Source organism: Myotis brandtii, unplaced genomic scaffold, assembly GCF_000412655.1.
Source record: "Myotis brandtii unplaced genomic scaffold, ASM41265v1 scaffold78, whole genome shotgun sequence".
In the NCBI taxonomy this organism is placed as follows: Eukaryota; Metazoa; Chordata; class Mammalia; order Chiroptera; family Vespertilionidae; genus Myotis; species Myotis brandtii.
The window spans coordinates 24,197-36,145 of NW_005371131.1; the positions used below are offsets into that span (position 1 = coordinate 24,197).

The 11,949-nt window shown below is 59.1% G+C and overlaps 1 protein-coding gene across 1 annotated transcript; it reads left to right on the forward strand.

Moving 5' to 3' along the window:
- The first annotated feature begins 525 nt into the window (after positions 1–525).
- On the forward strand, positions 526–7,366 carry CBX6 (chromobox homolog 6). Its single transcript, XM_014530788.1, is given in 4 exon segments — positions 526–544; positions 3,839–4,071; positions 4,074–4,297; positions 4,300–7,366. Coding segments are annotated over 4 exon segments (942 nt in total). The 3' UTR covers positions 4,766–7,366.
- The last annotated feature ends 4,583 nt before the right edge of the window (positions 7,367–11,949 follow it).

Below are 11,949 nucleotides of genomic sequence, written 5' to 3' on the forward strand. Positions count from 1 at the left end.
AATGGAGCAGGTGGGGGCTGCCCATCTGAGCTGGTGGCAGGGAGGTCGCCTCTGCACCTGAGAGCCTTCACCCCCCCCCCTCCAGCCTTGAGCCAGCTCCCCTTGCACCCTGCCTGGAATTAGAACCCGGGGGGGAGTGAGTGTGGTCTCCCTCATGGCAGGGAGCAGGGAGAGGCATCCGGAGCCACCTGCCCCCAGCTTCCCTCTCTCTCAGGATTTGTTCTGCATGCCTTCCCTCCTCGCTGAGGGATTCAGCTTGAATTTGACCTTAAGTCACTTCACTTTGAGTTCATCACCCAGGCTGGGCCCCTGGCTTCGGGGCTCGGAGCCTCAGTTCCTTCCTACCTCTGGCTGTTCCTGGAGGCCCTAATGAGGATGGAGAGCAGGGGCGCGAACGCGTAGCCCATGAGCCTCGGCAAGGGAGGGAGGCCTAGCTCCAGAGGAAGCCATCTTAGTTTGGGGATATTTTATTTTATTTTATTTTGTTGGTGAGAAAGAACAGAGTCCAGGAAAAGGGAAGGCAAGATGGCAGGCAAGGCTGCAAGTGGGCCTCCCTGGGCAACTACAGTCTCCGTGTTAGTGCTAAGAAGGTCTCAGGGCCCCTTCCCACCCTGACAGCCAGCGCTTTGTGGCGATTGGTACTGAAAGGGCGGTGAGGACTCTGCAGAGAAGAGGTTGTGCAGAACGCAGAAGCTCAGCATCACCCATCTACCCAAAAGGCTCCGAGCCCAGCGAGAGTGGGGTGGGCGTCTCCAGCCTCGCCTCCCCTCCCCACCCACAAGGGGACTGACTTGTTTAAGGATTTGCTTTGGATTTAAAGCAGAAGTGAAAGAAATGTTGGTTTCCAGAATGACATGTTTCTGTAACCCCTGGCCCCTGACCTACACATGTCTTAGGGGGTCCATGAAGCAGCCTTAACCCTTGATGCTTCTTAGGAGCAATTATGCAGAGCAGCCAGAGGGCTGGTGTGCCCGCCCCTCAGCGCTGCTGCGCACCCTCTAGCGGTGAAGCGAGTAATAACTAAAATGTTGATTCACAAAATGCCTTTTTTTTTTTCTTTCTTTTTTTTTTTTTTAAATAGTTTAGTTCCTGAGCTGGCTATGGGCCTAATGCAATGCTGAGTCCCCACTTGGATTATCTCCTTTAATACTCTCAACACTCTATGAAGTGGGGAGTATTATCTCCATTTCACAGATGAGAAAGTCAAGGCCCATGGAGGGGATCCCGGCACCCAACTTCATGACTTCATCCTGTCCTGTTCTTCACCCTGCCCCTCAGAGAGTACACATCAGAGTAAGGGGCAAGGTGGAGAAGCACTCACAGGAAACCATGAAGGGACGGGGGGTGGAGAGGCAGATGAGAGGCCTGGATTGGGTGACGGAGATCAGCTTGATGGAACCCGTGCCCTGTGCGTCACTGAGAGACAGCGTGTGTAGTGAGCCAGCACTTTCTGCTGGGAACTATTTTGAAGGGAACAGGAGCCCAGGAAGTAGATGGCATTATCCCCATTTACACATAGAAAACAGGCCAGAGGGGTTCCTCCGAGCCATGCCTGTCACCCGGTCAGAATGCTGTAGACACTTGGCTGTGGTTGCCATTTTTAAATCAAAGGCTGAACCAGCTCCTGCCTACAAAAAACTTTCACTCTGGGCAGATAATAGAAAGGTTAAACCAATCCCTTTTTCAAAAGAAAATGGTACATAGTGGGGCAAAAGCAGATTTACAGTTGTTCATATGGAAAATAATTCAAAAATAAACTTTCATATAGTCACAACTCTAAGCCCACTTTTGCCCCATCCTGTATTTAGGAATTATAAAGGAAGAAATGTTTCTCGCAGGAAGTTTGGGAACCATACCTTAGAAAAACCTTGTTGCTCATAAGATGAGCGTGGACAAATTAGTATTGAGTACTTGCTGCACGGAGGTCAGCTGAGAGGCCAGGCGCTGTGCTCAGCGGGTGACGTTAGTGATGGCCGCAGGAGCCGCTGTGGTGGGCGCTGCTGTGACTGCACAGATAGGGAAAGAGGCCGGGAGGCCCGCTGAGCTGGGAGTTCATCCTGGAGCTGATGTTTGCCCACACTCTTAGCCACTCCCCAGGGACTGTCCATCACTGCTGGCCTCTGTCGGGACCATTATTACAGAGGTCCAAGGGCTCAGGCGACATGCAGAGGGAAACCGCTCACCCCCTGGGGGGATCAGGCAGAACCACAATCCCTAAGCTCCAGTGGGGTTGAACCTGCAAAAGGCCCTACTTCTTTCCCTGCCTTTGGGAAACACTATATGGGAACCAGGTACTGGCTGGGAGCAAGAATTGCTGGTCGCCCTGGCAGGGGCAGGCCGGCTCTGTGTGCTGCCACCTAGTGGCTGAAAGAGTTGTTGACCAAGCAACCCTGGAGGCCCTAAGTGTCTGGGAGGGCCTGGCATTAAAGTGTACTCCCACGTTTTAATGAAAAATACATCCTTCCTTACTCAGCAGATAAGTCAGAAAACACCTCTTCTGGGGGTTGTGGACAAATACAACCTAGTCTTGTGTAAGGACGGTGCAGACTACCTCCCAGGTGCTGGTTAAGCATCCAGTGGTGGGTATGGGGTGAGGTGAAGGGACCCCAAACCACAGATCCCGCTCCCAGGGAGCTCACAGACCGTGGGGATGTGGCCTTTTCTTGGCCACACCATCTCCCACCTGGATGAGTGCAGTTGCCCCCTAGAGTCCCCTGCCCTGCTAGGAGCTGGGTGTACCCCTGAAAGAGCCCCCTGCCCCACCAGGAACTACAGACCAGTCAGCCACCTCCACCCTCTCCAGCCATTGCTCTCAGTCCCTCGGCCACTCCACACCCTCTCACCGCCGACTCTGCCTCCACCGTTTGTCTTACAGCAGCGCCCCGTCAGCAGGCCAGGGGGCCTCTGCAGCCACCTGGGGCCCAGGCACTCAGGAAGGACCAGGGCTCTCTTACTCAGCTTCGTCCTCCAGGACCTGGGCCCCTATCTGCTTGTCTGGTCACCTGCAGCCTAACTGCCTGTACCTTGTCTTCCCCGAGGAGCCAGCCCCCTGGGTGGAGGCTGTGCGCTCCTAGTTGTAGCCCCAGCAGCTGGCACATCCCCGTCAGCACTTCACAGTGTAGGAAGGTTAGACGGGCCACGGAGGTCCGCTGATGGGCCTTGTGAGTCCCTTGCTCTGAACCTGGGGTCTCGGGGCCCTGCCACACCCAAGTGTCCCACGATGTAGCAGGTGAGCTGCTGTAGAGCCTGGAGAGTAACAGGTTCCACGCCTGGGGGTGCAGTGGCTGGCTTCCCCCAGAACTCTGCTCAGCTGCCCTGCGCCCACCACTTTAGTGCAGAGTCTAGGAAGTGGCCTGTCCCGTGCAGTGGTCAGCTGGGAGGCTAGTCCAAGCTGGAGTGCAGCCTGTTCAAAGGCAGAGAGGGACCATGGGGAATTAGGGACCCTGCAAGTAGGTCACGAGGGCTGGGGTGCAGAGCAAAGCAGGGAGGGGCCTCCCTCTCCTTCCGTCCCCAAGAATTGGTGTGTGGAGAAGGGCCCGGCCGGGCTCCTTCAGAGCAGGGTTGGTCCAGGGCTTCCAAGCAGCGTCCCAAGTGTTGACACCCCTGTGTCAGCAAGGACAGCCCCCACCTGTCTGCCTCCCGGCCATGGCCGGGCCCATAGCCGAGCTTGCATAGCTGGTGTGGGTCTCGCAGCTGGGGCTGGACTGGGTCCGATCTGCCTCCGGAACCTCAGGCACTTGCCTCGCCTGTGTGCCTCTCCTTTATCTCTAAGCTGGGTCAGGAGCAGACCGATTCTCCTGATGCTCTCAGGGTGGTTTAATGAGCCCATTTGTGTGAGTGGCTGGTGCAGGGGTGTCCAGAGGAGGGCAGCAGGAAGCTGGGCCCGCACCAACCCCTCCCTGTACCCCACAGGCGCGGGCCCAGGCGGAGGCCCTCCGCATCAGTGATGTGCACTTCTCTGTCAAGCCAAGCGCCAGCGCCTCCTCGCCCAAGCTGCACTCCAGCGCAGCCGTGCACCGGCTCAAAAAGGACATCCGCCGCTGCCACCGCATGTCCCGCCGCCCCCACCCCCGCACAATCGCAAGGTGAAGCCTCGGGAGCCCAAGCGGAACCGCATCATCCTGAACCTGAAGGTCATCGACAAGGGCACAAGTGGAGCGGGCGCTGGGCAGGGCACTGGAAACCTGGCCCGCCCCAAAGTCCCCTCTCGGAACCGCGTCATCGGCAAGAGCAAGAAGTTCAGCGAGAGCATCCTGCGCACGCAGATCCGCCACATGAAGTTCGGCGCCTTCGCGCTGTACAACTCGCGGCCCCCGCTGCCTCCTATGATGCCCGCAGCTCCAGCTCCTCCGGCTGCCCCTCGCCAGCACCACAGTCCTCCTCTGACCCTGACGACTCACCCCCCAAACTGCTCCCCGAGACCATGAGCCCATCTGCCCCCGACTGGCAAGAGCCGGAGGTGCTCGACCTGTCCATCTCTCCCGAGTCAGCAGCCACCAGCAAGCGAGCACCTCCCAACGCCACTCCATCTGCCAGCCAGGAGCCTCCCCCCGCCCCCGAGCCCGCGGGCACCTCCTCTGAGCCGGAGGCTGGGGACTGGCGCCCTGAGATGTCACCCTGCTCCAATGTGGTCGTCACCGATGTCACCAGCAACCTCCTGACGGTCACTATCAAGGAGTTCTGCAACCCTGAGGATTTCGAGAAGGTGGCTGCGGGGGTAGCAGGCTCCGCTGGTGGGGGTGGCAGCAGTGGGGTGAGCAAGTGAGGGGGCTCCAGCAAGGAGGAGGCTTTGGGGGGCCCTCCTGCCAAAGGCCACACTCTTGCTCCCACCCCCACCCTCAGACACCCGCCTGTGCTTTGCTTGTATCCAGTGGCTCATTGTTAACCCTGGGATGGGTTGGGCAGTTGGAACCCCTTGCAGCCCAGTGGGGTCAGTCCTGGACCAGATTAGGGCTGGAGTGGGGCAGAGGCACTGGGAAGTCCTCTTGTCGTTGGCCCTCTCTCCCCATGCACAGTGGGGCCCACTGGGTGACTCCTGGGGAGCCCCAGAACCCGGGGTTCAGCTGCCTCCACATCCTGCCCTGTCTCCCCAGCTTGCTTCCAGCTCGCGCGCGCACAGCATCTGATCTCTCGGTGCTAACCGGGCAGCCGGGGGGCCCCTGAGGAGACCCCCTCCCAGCATGGGCACCATTCCTCTCCTTCCTCCAGGTGCCGGGGCCGGAGGGGCAGGGATGACAGAGCCCAGGCAGGTTGAGCCCAAAGAGGGTGGCAGTGCCCAGAGCATGGGTCTGCCCACTTCTGGAGGAGACAAGCGCTCCTTTAGGCCCCACCCACCTCTCTACTAACCCCCGTCTGGCAGGTGGGGGGAGCTGGCAGGACCTCACCTGCCACAGCCTCCCAGCATCGAAAGGCTCTTCAGTTCACGACCAAAGGTGCTACCAGAGCCTGCGCGGACACTTCCCGCCGTGCGTGTGCGCGTGCGTCTGCAGCCGCTTGCTGTGTGTGTTTCCGTGTGCAGCCGGCACGGGGTCCAGGCTTTCCAGGCGGCACTCTTGAGGGTTCCTCAGAATAGGGTCGTCGAAGGCCTGGACCTTCCCTTGCTGGCAGCGGGGCCTGTGGAGGCCGCCAGGCCTATCCTCCCGGCCTGGGGGTGCTGGGGGCGTGCATCCCCGTGCCCGTCTCCCGTGGGGTGGTCAGCCGGACCAGCCAGGCCTCTGTGGCTGCGCACAGGGCATGGTGGGGCCTGAAGTCGCGAAGGGAGACCCCGTCCGAGCGTCCCCTTGCTCCTGGGTGCTGTGGGGAAGGAGGAAGCCTGGAACTGTTCTCCGGGGTCTCCAGCTTCTCGCCCCCTCTCGTCTGCTTCTGGCCGCTGAGGCTTTCTCCCGGCGCAGCCTGCTCGAAGCAGCGGGAGCCTCCTGTGCCCTGGGCAGCTTTCTCTCCCTCTGCTGCCAGGGAGCGGAGGCATCCCTGCCAGTGGCAGAGACCAAAGCCCCAGCTTTAATCCAGACACTGGGAGGACAGGCAGGCCAAAGTGGGGGGCCAAGGAGGAGGCCTGTGTTCTTCAGAAGAGCGAGGGTTTGCAGGGCCAGGGGTCTGGTGCGTGGGGGGTCGGGGGCAGCCCTGGGCCATTGGCTGTCTCGGTTTGGCGTGAGTGGCACGCCCTGTGCCCTGCGTGAGCTCGGTGTGGCTCCCCGGTCTGTGCGGTGATGGTGTCAGCTCAGAGCATGATGGCAGACGGTAGGAGGAGGCAGAGGGATCCAATTAGGGAACAGGAAGTGTGGGAGGACTCTTTCTTCCAAGTCTCCCACCAGGGGCTGCAGCCAGGCCTCCGGCCCTCCCCACCCCAGGGTATAGAGCGAGGGCCCTCGGAGGGTTTGGGGGGCTGGCACTCCCGGACCCTCCCCACCTGCCCTTTGTGTTGGCTCTGTGGCTGTCCAAGTGCCAATTGGCTTCCCCCAAATAAGGGCTGGTTTTCTCCTCTGTCCTTGGAGGTGATCCCCCGACCCCTCACCCCGGGTGAGCGGCCACCTGGGTGTCAGTTACAGGTGTTTCCAGAGACCATAGAAATGTGTTTTCCTGAGAGTCTGTGTCATTCGTGACTTTTTGTAAAGAAGTTGTGTTTTCAGAGGTGATTTTATGACAGGAAAGTGAAAGAATTAGTTTTGCAAAAAACAAAAAAGAGGAAAAAAAAGAAATAGAAAAAAATATTGTGGGATTCCTATGGGGTTGGGGAGGGAGGGGAGAAGAGATATTTAAAGAAAAACTGGTAACGCAGTGATTGCACATTGAGGTGGCAATGTTAGGGCAGGAGTGGAGGGCTGCCGGGCTGGGGCGGCTGCCTGCCTTCACGGTGAGGCAGAGAGAGCCCGCCCCGCCCTGGCCCAGACCCATGCCTGTCCTCGCTCCAAGGAAAGGATGCTGGCTGGTTCCAAGGGAACTAGCCGGAAGCTGCAGGGCCACGCACATGGAGCTGAGATTTGGGGAGGTGGGGCAGGCAACAGGGCCCACCGTCGCGGGGACCCGTCGTTGGTGACTTTCTCCAGGAAGGCTGGTGAGTCAGTGCAGTTGGGTTTCTTGCTCTCCTCCGTTCCTTCCTTATTGGGCCATCTGGTCCCTCCCACCGCCACCCCATGGGGGACGTCTCCCTCCCCGTCACCCAAAGACCAGGACCTCCTGTGTTCCCCTGGCCATGGAGGGGGACCAGGCTTCAGGAAGACAGGAGCTGCGGACTTGGGGAGACTTAGGTGGTGACCCTAAGGGGTTGGGGGTTAGCATGGAGAGAAGGGCATGCCCACCCCTTCTCTTTCCACTGGTGGATGGTTGCCACCCAGACCCCTAGCCTTGCAGCCTCACCCCCCTGGGCATGTGCAGAGGCACGCAGGCACACTGCTCCGAGATGAGCAGCTCCCTGGTGGGCCTGAGTGGGCGGCGTCACGAGCAAACAGCCCTGCTGACCCCCCTCCCAGGGCGGCTGGGAGCAGGGCCCCACGCACCCACACACGCTTGCACGGATCAGCCTCCCATGGGCCCTTCCCCCTTGCTGCTTTTCCATTTGCCTAATTACCAAGCAGAAGTTGCAGTCTGGTTTGCTTTATTTTTACATGTGAAATACCCCCATAGCCGATCTCCCATGTTCAAGTATTGGTTGGGGCATCGGTCATGTCCCCTTAATGCCACCCCTTCCTACCCACATATCATAGGAAACAGGTGAGGTTTGGCGTCTCTGGTTTGAGATGGGAAGTTGGACCATCCCTGTGTTGTTCCCCTCTCTGACCCTCATTTGCCCATCTGTGAAATGGGTGTATGGGCAGCAAGGCCTCTTAGGAAAGCACTGCTGGTGTCCAGGCAGCGGCTGAGGATTAGGTAAGTGGTGGTTGCGGTTGCTGGCCCTGGGCCTCCAGCCTCCCACAGCCCCTTTTGTCCTCACCCTGCAGAAGGGTCAGGGTCACAATGAGTTCCATCCTTCCTCTGCCCTGGAGAGGTGATGATCAAGACCCCAGCCTCACTGAGGTGGGCAGGGTTGGAGGGATCACCCCATTTATGGAAACTGGGGCTCCGAGAGGCAGGGATGCTGCATGGGAGTGTTCTGGCCTTTGGCATTTTTAAAGCCCCTTTAAATCCTGGGCCCTGGAGCCAGGGGTCCTGGGTGAGGGGTCAGCCCAGAGTAGGAAGTGTTGGCTCGGGCCTGAGGGTGAGGCGAAGCCACTCCAGCCGTCCTGGCCTCTGGGCAGGTGAACACCAGCTCTCCCACCTGGGGCTTATGGGTTTGGTTTGATTTTGCACTTGGCCCACCTGGACAGTGGAGCCCCGCCTGTCAGCTCCACCCCCGATGCACTAGCCCAAGGCAGCCCTTGGGGGCTTGTATGGTTTAAGGAATCACTTTTTAAACAAAAGTGTTTAAAGGTTTTTGTTTTTCTATCTGCATCTCCTGTCAGATTCAGAAAGCCCAGAATCATGGCCTCAAACTACAGGAGAGGGTCTCCCAGCCTGACCTGACCCATCCTGCTGACAGACACCAAGAGGCCAAATGGGGCAGGCTGGGCGAAGCCACAGCCGTCCTGGCCTCTGGGCAGGTGAACACCAGCTCTCCCACCTGGGGCTTATGGGTTTGGTTTGATTTTGCACTTGGCCCCCCTGGACAGTGGAGCCCCGCCTGTCAGCTCCACCCCCCGATGCACTAGCCCAAGGCAGCCCTTGGGGGCTTGTATGGTTTAAGGAATCACTTTTTAAACAAAAGTGTTTAAAGGTTTTTGTTTTTCTATCTGCATCTCCTGTCAGATTCAGAAAGCCCAGAATCATGGCCTCAAACTACAGGAGAGGGTCTCCCAGCCTGACCTGACCCATCCTGCTGACAGACACCAAGAGGCCAAATGGGGCAGGCTGGGTGGGGACTGGGAACCCCTCCCAGGCCTCAGGTGTCCCCCTCCCCCCCAAGGAGTCAGCGCCTCACTCCAATAGTGAGTGAGCCCTACTGTGTGCAATGCTTCCGCCAGGCAAAGGGGGGCTGATGGTGTGACGGGGGACCCTTCACAAGAGGCCAGCATGGAAGGAACGGTTCTGGGGCCCGCCCCTACCTTGGCCAGAGTGGAGATGGAGACTTCTTTTTTGTTGGTTTTAATTTAAAAACAAAGGCCTAAAGAAATGTATCTTATAATTTTTTTAATTTTTGAAAAGCTCATTTAATGAACTGTGCACGGATGAATTCTATATATATAAAGTATACGTATATAGCTCTATATTTGGGGGGGCACTCTTTTCTCTTTCTCATTTTAAAAATGAAGTGTTGTTGCCTTTGTCTGTGGTTCAACCATCCAGCTCCCAGCTGGCTAAACTTTGCCTCCGGTGGTTAGAGAGGAGTCGGGGGAGTCGGCAGGCCCCGGGGGTGGGCACGCCCCCCCTGCATGAAGGGTCCTTGTCCACCTGCCCCAGAGGCTGCGGGGGGAGAAGACAGCCTGTTCCGGGTGTGGGTTTTGGTTCTGTTCTGGATTCGGTGGTCTGGGCCGGGGGAGGGGGGTTCGTGCCGATTACTCTCGTCTTGTACGTTTTGTTCTGCTGCTCTTTGATATTGTATCAATGCCAGGAAGGGGGCCGGGAAGCTTGCTCCCCAAATAAATTGTCACATTCCAACGCTGAGGTCTGGCCCTGGTGGGGTGTCTGTCTCATTTCTTCCTCTGTGACTGGTCTGTAGAGAGCATCGGCCTGCCTCCTGCTACAGCCGCCAGCACCCCCTCCCTCTGCCTCACAACCTGGAGGGGAGCTGAGCTGGTGGAGTGCCCATCACAGGTGAAACCGGTGCCTGCCACCTCCTGGAGCCTGGAGGATGCCAACTAGGCAGGCACGTGGGGGGTCCGCCACTGCCTGCTTCCCGCCCCGTCCCCCCCCCCCGCATTGGAACCGCATCACCCACAGGGGGCTGTGGGGCTGGGTCCCTGACGAGCTTATCACCCCAGAGCCCGAGAGAGCAGCCCACGTGGGGCATGGCTGCCGGTGCAGTGGCTCCACAGTTTGGCGCGATGTTTTGATAACGAGGTTGGGAGAAACATGTCTCCTGGCACTCGTGTGCCTCCTCTGATTGGACGAGCCCTCTTCCCTGCAGGAGCCTGTGGGCCTTACAAGCATCACTGGGCAACCCCTTCCTCAGGCCTGCGCTCTGCCCAGGACCTGTCCCTCTATCCACTCGCCAGGCCTCGATTGGGTGTCCTGTCCAGCCCCCCCCACCACCACCCTCCCCCTCATCCCGGCCTTTCCCATCTCTCTCCTCTCCCCGCAGGTCCAACCCGCCCTCCTTCCTCAGAACCTCCCGCTGCAAGGCTCCAGCTCTCAGCCTCTAGAGAACCCTCAGCCCTCAGGGTCCTGTGTCCCGCCCCCCCTCAGCCTGGCAGCCCGCTTCGGGTGCCAGCTCCCTCCCTGCCCCAGGCGTTCCCTCAGGTGCCCCTCCCTGTCCCCAGCTGCCAGCAGGACATGTGGGAGCCTGGCCCTGTCTGGTCCTAGACACAGGCCGCAGGACCCAGCAGGTAGATGGGAAGGTGGGCAAGGGGCTGGAGTCCAGCCGTGAAGTCAGGGCCGGCCCTCCTCTACGGCACCTGCCCCAGGTCACGCTCCTTGCCTCCCCCTTGTCATCTTGCCCAGGTTTGTCCTCCACAATCCTCATTCAGGGCTTCTTTACAATTCAAAACCAAAAACCATGAGTTGTCAGCGCACCGACCAAATGCAAAGCACTGGGTCTCTCCTCATCCCCTTTGATCCCCCTCATCCCCCACCAGTGCCCAGTGAGGCCTGGAGTGAGGAGCCGTGTCAGGAGGGCCACAGCGATCAGCTCACCTGCCCGAGGTGACTCGGTGGCACTCAGGTGGCCCCGAGGCTTCTCTCCCGGCCCCTCTGGCCCCAGACCCCCTGCTCTCTGGGCCTGAGCACATGGGGACGGCCTTTGTCGGGTGAGCGTGCCCTGAGGTTAGAGCCCCCTCGGTCCCTTAGCACAAGGCAGGCCGTTGCTTACTAAGCAGCTACATCTGTTACTAGTTGCGGGGAAAGAGGGTGACCAAGGCAGCTTCGTGATGGGGGTCGGAGGGTTTGTGAGGGGGGCCAGGCAAGATCCTGAGACTCAACTCAGCAAGCCTGACGCCACAACACCCCACTGAGGTGGGTCATGGGGTACATGCAGCTGCTGCTGGTGTCTCGGGGTCCATCTGTCCGGCCCCCACCCCTTGCCTCACCTATTCCTGGGTCTCACGGGTACAGGTGAGCTGTGGGGTGAAGCTCAGGAGGGGGCAGGTAAGGATCGGGTCGGGATGGGGTGAGAATGACAATTCTGCACACTTACTTGGTCGTTTTTTAGAAGCTGGAAATTCTGTCCTTGTCAAGTTGTGCCTGAAGTGCAGAGGGGGATCAGGGTGGTGCTGACCCCCTCAAGCCAGATCCCAAGGCAATGTGTCCATCCCGTACCCCATTCAGGCTGATGGCTTCCGAGCTCACACTGCAGAAAGGCCTGAGGGGAGGCTGGGGTGGGCGGGGGCTGCGTGGAGGAGGTTGAAGGGGGGATGGGGGACATCTGTAATACTGTCAACAATAAATTTAAGATATTTTTTTTACTTTAATGTTTTTTAAAAAGGCCTCTGGCCCTGACAGGCTGAGCTCCACAAGGACCCCGCTCACAGCAGTGGGGACATGAAGGCAGTGGCAGGTGCCCTGGCCTCCAGGCAGCCATGCACTCGGAGCCTCTGATCAGAGCAGGTGTGAGGGCGCTGACTTGAAGTCACTCTGGTGAGCTATTCGAGGCCTGGCTGAGGCAGAGGGGACAACCGGAGTGGCCAGAGCGAGGGAGGTTTGGAACATTGAGGGTTTGGTGGTTGGCTTCGCGTGCTGGTGAGAGGGGCCTCTAACAGCACCCTGGGGTCTGCTGTAGCCGGGGAGCCAGCATGGAGGAAGGTGAGCGGTTTGGGACACGTGGAG